The 16,970-nt window shown below is 40.9% G+C and overlaps 1 protein-coding gene across 3 annotated transcripts in view; it reads right to left on the minus strand.

The window, feature by feature from the left end:
* The window catches only part of LOC121970368 (ent-kaur-16-ene synthase, chloroplastic-like), a 28,007-nt gene extending 27,546 nt beyond the window's left edge, over positions 1–461 (minus strand). Inside the window, exons 1-2 of one of the 3 annotated variants that reach the window (XM_042521052.1) lie at positions 307–461; positions 83–216 (exon numbers count right to left, since the gene is read on the minus strand). In XM_042521052.1, coding sequence (XP_042376986.1) covers positions 83–134 — 52 coding nt within the window. In that variant the 5' untranslated portion in view covers positions 135–216; positions 307–461. Of the gene's footprint in view, positions 1–82; positions 230–306 lie in introns of those variants that run through there. The other 2 variants (XM_042521054.1, XM_042521055.1) reach the window with 2 other exon arrangements.
* Positions 462–16,970: the final 16,509 nt, after the last annotated feature.

Here is a 16,970-nt window from a genome sequence, read left to right on the forward strand (position 1 = left end):
TATGTGTGTGTGTGTGTGTGTGTGTGAGAGTTCATACAATTTTAGAATTCATGATTTAGACAGCCTTCTATATAGAACTTACTGCATTTGGGAGCAACAGCTATGACAGAATGCATGATCTGCAACGAACTCATTGGAGAATCTGTATCTGCACACCTCAAGTTGATAGTAATTGACTGCGTGATGAAGTAAAACCCGCAGCCACTGCGTTACAACCTGAAAGCAATCACTAAAAGGTGGATAAAAGTGTTAGTTCGATCAATGAAATCAGAGAATCACACACACACACACAAGTTTCCACAGAACCTATGCTTTTCGTAGAACTTTACTACGTTTAGGAGAATGATTGATCAGCAAAAGACTCGTTGGAGGAATATCCTGGGATAGTAATGTACTGTGTGATAGAGTAAAATCCAAAGCCACTGAGCTACAATCTGCAAACACACCCTAACAAAGAAGGGGAAGGGAATAAAAAGGAAGAAAAAACGTGAGGAGGAAGAGACAAAAGAACTTCTTGGAGAAGTCAACGTTTGTGCAAGGATATTACTTTATTTTGGCAGAATATCAAAGAGCATTTTGTTTATTCATATTATTAAAAAAAAAATCCTTCTCCGTCCATCTATATTTTTCTATCTAACATATAGATAGAAAAGAATTTTTTTTTTAGTTTTTTATCATTTTTTTATTTATCCATTTCACGATGATCAAATTTGCTTGAGAATTAAGACTTGCTCGGTTTAATTTTATTGGCATGTGATCCAATAGATATTTGAAGTATTTTACAGAAGATTAGTAGGTGTAAAATGTCTGATTGGAATCTAATCTTCTCATTCAAAGCGTGATAAAATATCTTCATAATTTATCTACTTATAATATTAAACAGTTTGAAGTCAATGATATTAATTTTTTTTGCTTCAATATTGGAGTATCTCGTAACCGTCCAATGACGTTTGTTGCTCTGGCTGTTTTTACTTTTTTTTTGACAAAATGTGGCGCACGAGAAGTGTTATAATATTAGATCGGTTTCTAATTATAATCGTGAATGGATACGGCATTAAAATTGAGTATTTCTTAAAGGAAAATAGACCGACTGGACGTGACTCTTCGAATTCTTTTTTTATTTTCTATTTTGAAATCCCTCGCTCGGTCATCCCATCCCATCCCATCCCATCTTCACCAATCATTTCCACCACACTGTTTGTTTGTCGTCTACTCATTCATGAGTATAATATAATTGTATGATAATTTATAAAATTGAATAAGAATTGAATTTTAATAAGATGAAATACTTATTTTTTTCATGTAATGATTAATTTTAATTTTTTATTTACTTTTGACAATTATGAGATCACTAGGTAACTTCCTTTCAATTAGGCTTCGATTTGATCAACTTAGAGTTTCGATTTATATTATTTCTTCGTTTTTTTATTCATTCGACTCACCAATTTACAACAGGATAGAATCCCCGTGAACTGGTGATTGATTCCGATAGTAGAGAAAAACAGAGATGAAATCAAGAGAGCCTTCTGTTTTTCACTTTCACCTGTTCTTTTTCACACAGAACTGATCAAATGTAACAGTGTATTGCTAGGAATAATAAGAGGGTTTCAAACATCTATCCCATCAAAATCTAAATAAATGATCATGAATGATCCTGCATGAGACCATGAATGAACCATCAATGAGTTAACATTGAACTTAACTAAGTCATTGATCCCGAAAAATGTAAGGGCTGATGGAGAAACTAACCAAAGCATGAATGGAAAAGAACAAGAAGGATAGGATTAGAATGATGGTCAAGGATTTTCTAGCATAGTTATTCCGACGTTAAAATAAGTTTTTGATCAGGAGAATAAAGAAGAGGAACAGTGGTTTAGGATTTTTAAATTCTAGATGTGTGTGTACTTGCGAGAGCAAACAATCTTTTATAGTTGTATTTGTTGGTGCGGTTAGCACTAATGGCCTAACTCAGGTTTTGATAAATGACAAAGTAGATTAAGTTAGGTTTATTGTGATCTAATACTTTAACTGAATGTCCAAGAGAAATTAAGTTAGGTCAATGGGACGACCAGATAACTGGTGCGAAGTTCAGATAGGTCAACAGGCTGACCGAATATCTGGCACGAAGCCCAGCTAGGTCGACAGGCAACCAGATAGCTGGCATAAAGCGTAACTTGGTCGACGGGCTGACCGGATAGCTGGCACGAAGTCCAGACAGGTCGACGGGTTGACTAGATGTTAGGCAGGTAAGTTAAGGTAAGTCACTGTAGGGGAGTGACTTGGTGAGGACATATTCCCAGTCAATTCAACTTAGAACAATTTCAGAAATCTAAGTTGAGATCGTGACTAAATTCTGGTCTCAGAAAGACAGAATCTAATTACTACTCTGTTTGAATATAATTGTGTTAACACTTTGTTTTGCAGGGTAGTATAACTTTTATTTTGTCTCGGACTAATATTTTCTTGCAGGAAAACGAGTTTTTGGAAAATTGTGGTCTAGGCACCCGGAAGGGATCCGAGCGCCTAGAGTTGATCCAGGCGTCCAGAAGGGATCTGAGCGCCCGGAGTTGGTCCGAGCGCCCAGAACTAGTTCGAGTGCCCGGAGTTGGTTCGGGCACCCAGAACTGGTCCTGGCGATCGGAAGGCAAATCTTATCTCGACAGCTTGGAGCAGGCCGATTGGTTGGCCAACGTCACGGTCTAGGGGCCCGGAAGGGATCCGGGCACCCGGAGCACTCCTATAAAAGGAGTCTTCCACCAGAGCTTCGAATAACTTCTTCTACGACTGCTCTATTGCGCTCTGCTCCTACGACGCTGCAAGGCTTTGTTAGAGTGTATACTGAAAGCCTAAGCTTTTGTAAACATTTATTTTGAATAAAGAATCACATTTGGTTAAATTATCTACATTTGTTTGTAGTTGTTCAATTAATTTATATTGTAGATAACATAGTATGTGGTGTCATATACAGAAGATAATGTTATCAGTACCTTATAAATTATAAACAGTAGCTCACGACCAAAATGGAAAGGAACAAACCATTGGAAGGTCGTAGTGTAATTAGGTATTAGTTTATCTTAACTATATAATTACACTAGTACACTTAGAGTGTATTGAGTAGGACCATCAGAGGTCATTTCTTTTATACTGACTTTATAAAGGAACAAAGATCTCAGTTATTATGGAAGTGTGTGCTCTTAATCCTAATATAATAACAAGCACATATATTTGATATTTATTTCTTTAATTTATCAATGAGTGAGATTTAGTTTGATAAATCAATAAGCCCGATAAGTTGGGAAATGATATCACTTATAGTGTGTGTTGTTGATTATAGAAGGAAACTATGTCCTAGTGATCTAGGTTGATAATGTCCCCAAGAAGAGCTCATAAGGATTGTCATGTTAAACCCTGCAGGTGGACTTAGTCCGACATAACGATAAAGTTGAGTGGTACTATTCTTGGACTAAGATATTAATTAAATGAGTTGTCAGTAACTCACTTAATTAGTGGACATCTTAAACACAGGGAGATTAACAAACTCATAATAAGAAGGAGCCCAAAAATATAATTTGGGATTGGTGCGGTAGTTCAATAATAGTTCTTTAGTGGAATGAATTATTATTGATAAAATTAAGTTGTGTGTTCGGGGCGAACATGGGATGCTTAATTTGATCGGGAGACCAAGACCAATTCCTCCTCTCGGTCCCTATCGTAGCCTCTTATTTATAGAGTACTATACCCACCTATACCCACCTTCATACCCATGTTGTAGGGGTCGGTCAAGCTAACTTGAGGATCAAGCTAGGGCCGGCCAAGCCTTGGTCCATGGGTGGCCGGCCCTAGCTTGAACCTAAGCTTAGGTGGCCGGCCCTATTAAAATTAAAAAAGAATTTTAATTTTAAAATTTTCTTATGTGAAAGATATAATTTATTGGAGAGATTAAAAATTAAAATATCTCTTTTATAATGTTCTACAAAAGATTAAAGAAAGAGATTAAATCTCTTTCCTTATTTGTAGATTGGAAAGATATTTTATTTTTCTTCTTTGTAAATTATTCACATGTTGAAAAATTAAAATTATAGAAATTTCTTTTTATCAACCATGAAGGGATTTTAAAGGGAAATTTTATTTTTTAAAATTTCCGAAGACAAATAAGGAATTTTTAATTGTTGATTGAAAATTGCCTTGTTTGCTCTCCATGAGGTGGCCGGCCATGACATGTTTAATTAAGAAATTTTATTTTATTTTTCTTAATTAATTCATGTCAAGGAAAGTTAAGGAAATTTTATTGTAATTAAATTTCCTTATTTGCCAAAGCTAAGGATTATAAAAGAGGGGGTTTTGGAAGCCTTCAAGGTGAACAACCTCTATTATTTTCTCCCTCTTTTCTTCCTTGGTGTGGCCGGCTATTCCCTTTCTCTTCTTTCCATCCTTGTGGCCGAAACTCTCTTCTCTCTTGGAGATAAAGGTGTGGCCAGATTCTAGCTTGGAGAAGAAGGAGAGAAAGCTTGCATCCTTGGAGCATTGGTGGTGGTTTCTCTTCATCCTTGGAGGTGCTCTTGATTTGGCCGAACCTTGCAAGGAGGAGAAGAAGGTGATTTGGTGGTTTCTCATCTCGGAAGATCGTTGCCCACACAACGTCTGAGGTTAGAAGAGGAATACGGTAGAAGACCTAATGGTTTTTACTTGCAAAAGAAAAGGTATACTAGTATTTAATTTCCGGATCATACTAGTTTTATTTCTTTGTAAAAATACCAAATACAAGAGGCATGCGATTCTAGTATTTCGAATTTGTTTTCGATGTTGTGTTCTTTTATTTTTCTTTTTCCTTGTGATTTGATTGTTCTTTTTGGTTGACCTAAAGTTATTTAAGGAGATTAAATATTAGCTTTCCTTAAAAGGTTTTGTCTAGGCGGTGGTGGTTGTTCCCATATCCAAGAAGGCCATGTGCCTCACCATGCAGTCCTGGAAGCCAATTTTGGAAATTAATATTTAATGGAATTAATAACCTAGGTGATTTGGATCGAACGTGTTAAGTTCCGCAGGAGATCCAAGTCTAAACCTAAAAGAACAAATAAATTAAACTTTGGATCAAACGTGTTAAGTTCCGCAGGCGATCCAAGTTTAATTTAAAAGAACACATGGTAGCTAGGAAAAGGTTCAGACCTTTGTACAAAATTTTTGTATAGTGGAACCATTAGGTTTTCCGAGTAGCAACCAACAGGCTTCTCCGACAACCTACGACTCATTTCCTTTTTCTTGTTGTTGGTATTAGTTTAATAATTCCTGTACTTATTTTGTAATCATTTTTGTGAATTATTAGTGATTTCCCAACGAAAGCACTCGACGAGTGCGGGCCTTGGAGTAGGAGTCGACAAAGGCTCCGAACCAAGTAAAATTGGTTGTGTTAGCGTTGCCCTTTCTTTCCTTATTTACCTGCATACTCGAATTGATTTTCAAATTCTCGACGATCGCTATTCACCCCTCTCTAGCGAACTCTACGATCTAACAAGTGGTATCAGAGCAGGTACCGCTCTGATTTGATGCAACCACCAATTAGACAAAGGGGGTGAAACCTTTATTTTATTTTCTTTCAGTTTTCAATTTTTTCGATATATTCTAAATTGGTACATTACCTCTTTGGAATTTTTTTCATAGCAATTCAAACTGAACTGGTGCAACACCAATTTAGTCTTATATTTTTTACTTTTTCTCCCACACTGCTAAATCCAAGACCAAGTCTTGGGATCCTCTTCTTTGTTTTTTTGTGTGTGTACAAGAATTATGGTCCAAATCGAGGGATTCAACACCGTCCATCCTCCCCTGTTCAACGGTGACGACTTCCCATATTGGAAGAAGTGAATGGAGGTCTATCTAAAGACCGACTTCGACCAGTGGTTCAGCGTCACCAGAGGATACAAGATTCCTATCGACAACTCCAGAAATCCGTTGGACCCTAAATAGTGGAATCCAGAGATGAAGAAGAAAGCCCAAATGGACTTCAAAGCCCACATGAAAATGCGAAAGAATTGTGGGACAAACTCATCGAACTGCACGAAGGAGCCAACGATACTAAGGTAACCAAACGTGATCTTTATTTAAATAAATTATTTAATATAAAAATACAGGAAGAAGAATCGGCGAGTCAACTCCACGCGAGGATAAGGGATATCCTCAACGGGCTTCATACCATCGACCACAAAATGGAGAACCACGATTTAATAAGGTACACCCTGAACGCATTTCCTCGAAATGCATTGTGGGCATCCATCGTGGATGCCTACAAGATTTTGAAAATTTTTTCAAAATTAAAATTAGACGAATTATTTTGTGAACTTGAGCTACATGAACAAACTAACTCCAGAACTAAGAAAGGTGTTGCTCTTTTTGCAGGTTCCTCCAAAGAAAAGTCAAGAACCAAGCCTAAATCTGAAGGTGAGTCTGACTAAGATTCAGAAGACGAAGAACACCCGGTGAACTTAGTAAGGAAAATGTTCACCAGGAGAAAGAAGAACTTCAGCAGAAATGGCCTACAGAAGATCAACTCCACCACCGAACCAAGAAATGTGACCTGCTTCGGATGCAACAAGAAGGGTCACTACAAGAACGAGTGCCCAAAATTGAAGAACGATAAGTCAAAGACAACCAAGAAGAAGGTACTCAAAGCAACGTGGGACGAATCATCTTCAGAGGAATCAGAAGACAAAGAGCAGAGGCACCAAAGCCACCTCGCGCTGATGACCCGCGAATCAGAAGATGAATCAGAAGACGAGTCCGAACCCGAATTAAGCCACAAGTCTGCACTTGTTTCTGAAGGTTCCAAGGAGGTATACTTTAGTTTAAATAAAAAGTTTTTTAAACTTATTGCTTGCCTAGAAAATTAGCTGCAACTGAAAATCAAAATAAAATGCTTCTTGAGGAAAACCAACACCTCAAGGAACAAATTACAAAATCTAATCCAAATCAAGTTGTAAAAATTGAGGAGGAAAATTCAACACTAAAAGTTGAAATAAACAAACTTAAAGGGTTATTAGAAAATTTTACAACCAGATCTAAAAACTTGGACTTAATTCTAAAAAGTCAAAATGGTATATACAACAAATTTGGTTTTGGATACAAGTCCAGTTCAACAAATATATTATTTGTATCACTCGTAACCCAAAACTAAAATCAAATTAAAGCTTGGGTTCCAAAAGCGTGCTTAACCACGAAGTAGGAATCAATCAATACTATATACTTAAAAAAATATATTATGTAAAATCAAATAACCTAAATCAAAAGCCAAAATATAAACCTAAATCAACTAAACTAAAACCAAACCATAGAAATAACCATAAAACCAACTTAAATCAAGATTATAATCAAGTATATTATAATTATAAAAGTAACTGACATAAACTCAAAACTAAAACCTAAATTAGATCATTAATTCAGGGGGAGGCTTCAGAATAGCTGGCACCTCTAAAAATAATCTACCTAGTAGGGTAATTAGGATTAGTTTAAAAAGGTAAAGTTTAACTTGACCTACGGTACTGGTGAAGTTTTGGATGATAGTAGGTTAGGGAAACTCTGTCTATGGATGTCTAAGAAGATATGACTTCGACCTGATGCATTTGGCTGAGTAGAACTAACTGAAGCAACCCCTTACAGATCCTAACTAGTTAGATCAAGGTTTTGTTGTAGCGACCCGCCTCCTACTAGCTAGGCTGCGAAGCTGATTGCTACATTATGCTGTGCTGGACTATTAATGCGGAATGAAAACTGGATTTATTAAAATTTTACTGAACTAAATGTTGTAAAGTTTAACTTAGTGTTCTGGGTGTACCTAGGAATTGTACACATGCTAGGGGAGGTGTTTACAACTGATAATGAACTTCGGATCGATCCACAGACCGATCTACTAATACTGGCACGGTAGGAAACTCTGGATCGTTCAACCGACCGATCCATAAACTACGCTGCAATCCTGTACGCTGCTGGATCGGTCTGCCGACCGATCCAGCGGGTCCCTGATCGGTCAATGAGACCGATCAGTGGCTTACTGATCGGTCTGCTGACCGATTAGTGAGCCATTTTTTGCGACCCAGCTCCTGATCGATCAGGGAACGAACAGAAGCTTCTGTTCGTAGAACCCAGGTCCCTGATCGGTCTACCGACCGATCAGAGACTCCCTGATCGGTCTGCTGACCGATCAGGGGTTTCTGATTTCGTATAGGCCCCTGATATCAGCACTGATGCGTGCCAAGGTCATTACACAACACTATAAAAGCTAAGAGAAACATTCTACTAGGTAATGGCTAACATACTAAACATGATTAAGGCATAGAATACTAATTCATGGCATGTAAACATATGGAAATCAAAACTAACAAGGTTTTAAACTGTTCTCTTGCTAACTAACAGAAACATAAGATAACGCTTGCTATAAGTACTAATGCATACTGAACATGTTCTAATGCATAATAAAATAAAACTAGATCCCTAGGGTCTTTGTTCCAGTTCCTTCCACACACATCTTGATCTGCATTGACCTCCAGCCTTCACTGCTAGTCCATTTTCCTTTTACCTGTATCTGCAGTATAAGAAAAATAGTATCTGTAAGCTAAAAAGCTTAGTAAGAAACCATCTACCTCACTAAAACATGCATATGATGCAAATATGATTTTAAATCATGCTGTTTGAAAGGATATGCTAAGTATACTGAATAAACTAAACATGGCATGACATATAAGCATACAATCATGGCATATCTAAAGCTGAACATGATATCAATCACATGGTATCAATGAAGAACTAAGCTGATACTAAAAACTGAGCTAAGCTAATACTGAGCTACTGCTAGGACTGTACTGAATTCACGAACTAATTTGTGAAAGGTTGAAAACCATATACATATAGTAAGTAAAATACTAAACATGCTGCTGATGGGCCCTGACAACTGTACTTGCTGTGCGCGCATCCCTAACTAGACCCGGGATTGCAAGTTTCGAATCTAGTAGGGTTTACTAGGTTAGCTAAACCTAGGGACGACTATGGGAGCCCAACCTAATGGATATCTAATCCAGTACAGTGCCACTGAAAAGTAAAATACTGAAATAGCTAATACTATTTTGCTGAATCTAGGTTATCTGAACCTAGAACTAGGTTGTTTGAACCTAGAACTAGGTTGTCTGAACCTAGAGGCGACTATGGGAGCCCACCCATTTGGACATCTAGTCTCATAAAAGCTGAAATAAAGACTGATCATGCTAATTAACATGTTCTATGGCATTTAACTAAATGCCCACTGTATCATAAGACTGTGCTAGGTATTTTGTCGAGCATTTGGCGCTCTCTAACTCTCCTCTCGATCAGGGAGACCACCTCTAGGCACCCAGCAGCGTCTAAACCCCTATCTACAGAGGATACACATGCTCAGCCCATCTAGAGATGCTCACTAATCCCTAAATCTGTGAGAAGAGTTAAAATACACACTATATGCTGACAAAATTCAATAAAACTAATCTAATGCATAAAGGAAAACACGCGAGAGCTACTTATACTGCAGGTGAGGGGTTTCTTACCTTGTGTGCAAGATTTCTTACAAATCTAATCGCTAGAAATTCCGGTGGAGACGACTTCTCGACGATTCGCTCGCGTCCACGTGCTCTACTGGCGGAGGGGAACGTCCTTGTGCTGAAATCGTCATCGGAAAGTGACCTTGGGACCCTAGGGATGGAACCCTAGTTCTTCCCTTGTTGTGGCGCCGAGAGAAGGAGAGGGAAGAGGGTTGGCGTCGGCGTGAGGGTTTTGGAGAGGAGTTGCCGAACCAAGTTCTAAAAATAAACCAAACCCCAACTTAACTTTCCTATTTATACTAAGTAATTAATTTGGCCAAACCAATTATAAATATAATTGATTCCCTTTCCTTTCAGCACGGCCCTGCTGGGTTCACCGGTTACTAAGGCTAACTAAAGGTTTAGCGGACCCGAGAGGTCCCGGGTTCGATTTCCCGCTTAAGCCATTTTACTTTTCTAATAATTTTTGCTACTTCCGATACTCGGTAAATTCCAGAAAAATATCTAATAATTCCAGAAAAATCATAGAATATTCCTACAATAGTCTTGATAATTTTCGGGCGTTACAATCCCCCATGCCTTATAAAAAGTTCGTCCTCGAACTTAGAATAATTCTGGGTACTTCTGTCTCATGCTTGCTTCTGTCTCCCAAGTTGCCTCTTCTGCTGTGTGACTGTGCCAAATGACTTTGACTAATGGTACTTCCTTGTTCCACAATTTCTTAACTGCTCGGTCTATTATCTGAATAGGCCGACTATCATAGCTGAGGTCTTCGCGGATCTGTACCGACTGGGGCTCAATCACCTGGGTGGCATCTGGGGTATGCTTCTTCATCATAGAGACATGAAATACGTTGTGGACAGCTGACATTTCTTGGGGTAGCTCTAGCTCATATGCTACCTTGCCCACTCTTCTGCTGATAAGGTATGGTCCCACATATCTGGGACTAAGCTTGCCCTTCTTCCCAAAACGCATCACTCCCTTCATGGGAGCTACTCGAAACACTTGTATCCCATCGAAAACTCTAAGGGTGTATCGGCATAGCTTTTACTGGCTCTGGTCTCTATCCTCTGCGGATCTGCTGTAGCGGCTGTGGTATCTGCTACTAGATCAGTCGAAGTTCTAGTTCTTTCTGCTCACCACTCTCATACCAGTAGATTGAGATTTACAACTCCGCCCATAGAGAGCCTCGTAGGTGCCATGCCGATGGTGGCCCGATAGCTGTTGTATGCAAATTTCGCTAAGCTCAGATATTTGCACCAACTTCCCTTGAAGTCTAAGGCACACGCTCGGAGCATATCTTTGAGTACACGATTTACTCGCTCCGTCGACCATCTGTCTGAGGATGGAAATCTGTGCTAAACTTTAACTTAGTGCCCAACGCCGACTGTACAGTGATGTGAATCTGCTGTCTCTGTCTGAAATGATGGTTCGTGGGACTCCATGTAATCTGACGATCTCCTGGAGATACAACTGAGCTAGCTTCTCCATGGAGTAGGATATCTTGATAGCTAAGAAGTGGGCTGATTTAGTCAACCTGTCGACTATTACCCAGATGGCGTCAAAACCATTCGTGGTTCTGGGCAGTCCCACTATGAAATCCATAGAGATATCCTCCCACTTCCATTCTGGAATCTGTATAGGCTGCAGAACTCCTCCTGGTCGCTGATGTTCTGCCTTGACCCTCTGACAGGTGAGGCAAATGCTAACATATCTGGCGATGTCTCGCTTCATCCCGGGCCACCAAAAATGGTTCTTCAGGTCTTGATACATTTTGGTGGAACCTGGATGCATCACATAGGAAGTCTTGTGAGCCTCATCTAAAATCTGTCTCCGTAGCTCCTCCTGATCTGGAACACAGAGTCTGTCACCAAAATACAACACCCCGCTATCGGACACTCTGAATTCTCTACTTTCTGATTCTGCTAGCCCTTGCTTGATTTTCTGAATTTCAGGGTCCTGCTCCTGAGTTGACTGAATATCACCAAGCAAGGTAGACTCTAAGGTCATAGTAGAGAGCTGTCCAACGATGAGTTCGAGACCGAAATCTACGATCTCCTTCTGTAAGGGCGGTGACATGGCTATAAGAGATAATAAGGTAGCACTGGATTTTCTGCTAAGTGCGTCGGCTACCTTATTGGCTTTCCCTGGATGGTAGAGGATGTCTATATCGTAGTCTTTGACCAGCTCAGGCCATCTGCGCTGTCGCATATTCAGATCCTTCTTAGTGAAGAAGTACTTCAAACTCTGATGATCTGTATACACTCTGCACTGAGCTCCATATAAGTAATGTCTCCAAATTTTGAGAGCGAACACTACTGCTGCAAGCTCAAGGTCATGAGTAGGGTAATTCTTCTCATAATCCTTGAGTTGTCTGGAGGCATAGGCGATCACCTTGCCATTTTGCATCAGCACTGCTCCAAATCCCAACTTAGAGGCATCACTATAGATGTCAAAGCTGCTGGTGTTGTCTGGTAGAGCCAAAATGGGAGCACCGGTCAATCTCCTTTTAGCTCGCTGACTCAGATCCTCATCCTTTGAATATTTTGTTCTCTTGAGTAGTCAGTGGGGAGGCTATCCCGGAGAAGTCCTCTACAAACTTTACGTAATATCACGCTAATCCCGAGCTCCCGATTTGGCGTTTTAGGTCTCTTCCAGTTACTTACGCTTCTATCTTCTTTGGGATCTACCATAATACCATCCTTTGAGATGATGTGACCCGGGAAGGACACTGATCTAGCCAAAATTCACATTTCGTGAACTTGGCGTATAGCTGATTCTGCTGAAGGGTCCGCAATACTAGTTTCAGGTGCTCCGAGTGTTCTTCCCGAGTTTCTGAGTAGATAAGGATGTCATCGATGAACACAATAACAAACTTATCTAAATACTCCATACTCTTCATGAGATCCATGAATGTAGCATTAGTCACACGAAAGGGCATGACTACGAACTCGTAGTGTCCGTATCTAGTTCCGAATGTTGTCTTGGGTATATCCTTCTTTAACCTTCACCTAATGATAACCTGATCGAGATCTATCTTAGAGAACACTTCTGCTCCCTTCACTGGTCGAACAGTCATCGATTCTGGGAAGGGATACTGTTCTTGATCGTGACTTGGTTGAGTGATCTGTTCTATGCACAGTCGCATGCTTCCATCCTTCTTCTTCACGAACAATACAGGCGCTCCCCATGGTGAGTGACTCGGGCGTATGAAACCCTTGTCAAGCAGCTCCTGTAGTTGCTCCTGAAGTTCATTCAGTTCTGCTGGAGCCATGCGATAAGGCGCTTTGGAGATAGGATTTGTACCGAGAATGAGCTCTATCTCAAAGTCAATCTCCCTGTCTGGTGCTAAGCCTGGTAACTCTTCAGGGAAGACTGCTGGGTAGTCACATACGACTCGAACCTCTGCTAGCTGTTGGTTCTTGTCCTGGCTGGCGTTGACTACGTGTGCTAGGAATCCTGTACATCCTGAATCCAGTAGCTTCTGTGCTTTCATAGCTGAGAGAAACTTCTTGGCCTTTCTCTTTGGTTCTCCACTGTATTCAAACTGCACTGCCGCTTCAGGTTGGAAGATGACTTTCTGTTTATGGCACTCTATGGTAGCATCCTATCGGATCAGAAATTCCATTCCAAAGATAACGTCATAGTCGGTCATCTCTAGCACTATCAGATCACAAAAGAGCTCTCTGTCTGCTATAATGACCGGCACTGCTTTGAGCCAGTGCGTGGATGCCATGATCTCTCCTGAAGGTAGTGCCGTAAAAAATTGACCACTGAGTACCTCTGAGGGTCTTTCTAATTTTTCGGAGAACATCCTGGCTATATATGAATGGGTTGCCCCAGTATCAAATAGAACAGTAGCACTATACCGTAAAATGCTAATCTGACCTGTGACAACTGTCGAGGCATTGGCTACATCCTCTCTGGTGAGTGAGTAGATCCTCGCATTCGCCATAGCTGGAGGAGCTTCTAATCTGCCCTGGCTGATAAGTGGACCTTCTAGAGCGGCCTGCATCTGATATAACTGAGCTGGCTGGCCTGCATATTGAATCTGCTGTGGCTGAGGAAGACCGGTCTTGTTCGGGCACTGCTTGGCCATGTGCCCTTCTTGTCCACATTCAAAGCATCCTCGTGTGCCCTTGCGACAAACCCCTGGGTGGAATTTCCCACAAGTAGCACACTTTGGATAACTGGGTCGCTTGCTAGATGGTCCTCCTTTTGGGTCACTCCCTGATTTGCCCTTGTTGTTGGAGTTCCCTTTCCAGTTAGAGCTGTGGCCTTGCTGTTTTTGAGTGTGAGAGTTTCCTTGGTCTTTGGACTCTGAGGAGACTTGCTTCTGTTGCTTTATGCTGTTCTGGTAATGCTCTGTGGTCAAGGCACTGCTCACTAACTCCTCTGTGGTTTGTGGCCTATGTATGCCACCAGCCACATTCACTGCTATCTCTGGCCTCAGCATCTTGAGCATCAACCGGATTCGTTCCTTCTCTGTGCTGACTAGCTCTGAGCATAGACGAGCTAACCTGTTGAATTTCTTCACGGCTTCCTCAACTGAAAGGTTGCCCTGACGAAACTCAATGAACTCATCATAGTGGCGGTTTGTAACCCGTATGTGAAAGAACTCCTCGAAGAATTCTTTCTCGAAGTCAGCCCATGACATCTGGTTCACTGGGCGCTTCGTTCTGATTCTTTCCCACCACATGCGTGCGTCTCCTATCAGGCAGAAGGAGGCACACTTCACCTTCTCGTGTTCTGGCCAGTCCAGAAGCTCCATCGTGCTCTCCAGTGTTTTGAACCAGGCTTGTGCATCCCATGGTTCACTAGTGCCTGAGAAGTTCTCTGGCTTGACTCGCTGCCACTGGATTAGATAGGCTTCCTTTCTTGGCTCAGCTGCTGGGACTGCTGGTGCTGGCGCTGGCGCTGTAGGCTGGGCTGGTGGAACTTCTAAGACTTCTGGAGTCGTCAGGTTCGATTCCGGGGTGACTGTGGGGGTACTCTGCTGATTAGCCTTTAAGGTGGCTATTTCCTGTCGCTGTTCAGCTAGCTGCTGCTGTAACTAAGCCACTAATGGTATAAGGTCGGGAGGAGGCACTGAACTGCCTGCCTCTTGCTGGGGCTCAGTAGCTAGTGCCCTTCTAGCTGGGCGTCCTCGTGCCATTGCAAAAGACATAGAGGACAGAACATGAATAACTATTACAATCATAATTGTATAACTATCGTTATCATGTTATATACTATCACATACTATCATGCAGCAGTTTATCTATAAACATGAACTATAACAAGGAAACAGAAAGCATAAATAAAGTAGAGGTATTCTTACTTGGAAGCTGCAGGTTCAATGCTGATGTGTGTGTAGGAAGTATGGAACTTGGCTCTGATACCACTCTGTAGCGACCCGCCTCCTACTAGCTAGGCTGCGAAGCCGATCGCTACATTATGCTGTGCTGGACTATTAATGCGGAATGAAAATTGGATTTATTAAAATTTTACTGAACTAAATGCTGTAAAGTTTAACTTAGTGTTCTGGGTGTACCTAGGAATTGTACACATGCTAGGGGAGGTGTTTACAACTGATAATGAACTTCGGATCGATCCACAGACCGATCTACTGATACTGGCACGGTAGGAAACTCCGGATCGTTCAACCGACCGATCCATAAACTACGCTGCAATCCTGTACGCTGCTGGATCGGTCTGCCGACCGATCCAGCTGGTCCCTGATCGGTCAATGAGATCGATCAGTGAGCCATTTTTTTTTTCGCGACCCAGCTCCTGATCGATCCACGGATCGATCAGGGAACGAACAGAAAGCTTCTGTTCGCAGAATCAGGAGACCTGATCGGTCTGCTGACCGATCAGGGGTTTCTGATTTCGTATCAGGCCCCTGATATCAGCACTGATGCGTGCCAAGGTCATTACACAACACTATAAAAGCTAAGAGAAACATTCTACTAGGTAATGGCTAACATACTAAACATGATTAAGGCATAGAATACTAATTCATGGCATGTAAACATATGGAAACCAAAACTAACAAGGTTTTAAACTGTTCTCTTGCTAACTAACAGAAACATAAGATAACGCTTGCTATAAGTACTAATGCATACTGAACACGTTCTAATGCATAATAAAATAAAACTAGATCCCTAGGATCTTTATTCCAGTTCCTTCCACACACATCTTGATCTGCATTGACCTCCAACCTCCACTGCTAGTCCATTTTCCTTTTACCTGTATCTGCAGTATAAGGAAAATAGTATCTGTAAGCTAAAAAGCTTAGTAAGAAACCATCTACCTCACTAAAACATGCATACGATGCAAATATGATTTTAAATCATGCTGTTTGAAAGGATATGCTAAGTATACTGAATAAACTAAACATGACATGGCATATAAGCATACAATCATGGCATAGCTAAAGCTGAACATGATATCAATCACATGGTATCAATGAAGAACTAAGCTGATACTAAAAACTGAGCTAAGCTAATACTGAGCTACTGCTAGGACTGTACTGAATTCACGAACTAATTTGTGAAAGGTTGAAAACCATATACATATAGTAAGTAAAATACTAAACATGCTGCTGATGGGCCCTGACAACTGTACTTGCTGTGCGCGCATCCCTAACTAGACCCGGGATTGCAAGTTCCGAATCTAGTAGGGTTTACTAGGTTAGCTAAACCTAGGGACGACTATGGGAGCCCAACCCAATAGATATCTAATCCAGTACAGTGCCACTGAAAAGTAAAATACTGAAATAGCTAATACTATTTTGCTGAATCTAGGTTATCTGAACCTAGAACTAGGTTGTCTGAACCTAGAACTAGGTTGTCTGAACCTAGAGGCGACTATGGGAGCCCACCCATTTGGACATCTAGTCTCATAAAAGCTGAAATAAAGTCTGATCATGCTAATTAACATGTTCTATGGCATTTAACTAAATGCCCACTGTATCATAAGACTGTGCTAGGCATTTTGTCGAGCATTTGGCGCTCTCTAACTCTCCTCTCGATCAGGGAGACCACCTCTAGGCACCCAGCAGCGTCTAAACCCCTATCTACAGAGGATACACGTGCTCGGCCCATCTAGAGATGCTCACTAATCCCTAAATCTGTGAGAAGAGTTAAAATATACACTATATGCTGACAAAATTCAATAAAACTAATCTAATGCATAAAAGAAAACACGCGAGAGCTACTTATATTGCAGGTGAGGGGTTTCTTACCTTGTGTGCTAGATTTCTTACAAATCTAATCGCTAGAAATTCCGGTGGAGACGACTTCTCGACGATTCGCTCGCGTCCACGTGCTCTACTCGCGGAGGGGAACGTCCTTGTGCTGAAATCGTCGCCTGAAAGTGACCTTGGGATCCTAGGGATGGAACCCTAGTTCTTCCCTTGTTGTGGCGCCG

Source organism: Zingiber officinale, chromosome 4A (assembly GCF_018446385.1).
Source record: "Zingiber officinale cultivar Zhangliang chromosome 4A, Zo_v1.1, whole genome shotgun sequence".
NCBI classification, from domain to species: Eukaryota; Viridiplantae; Streptophyta; class Magnoliopsida; order Zingiberales; family Zingiberaceae; genus Zingiber; species Zingiber officinale.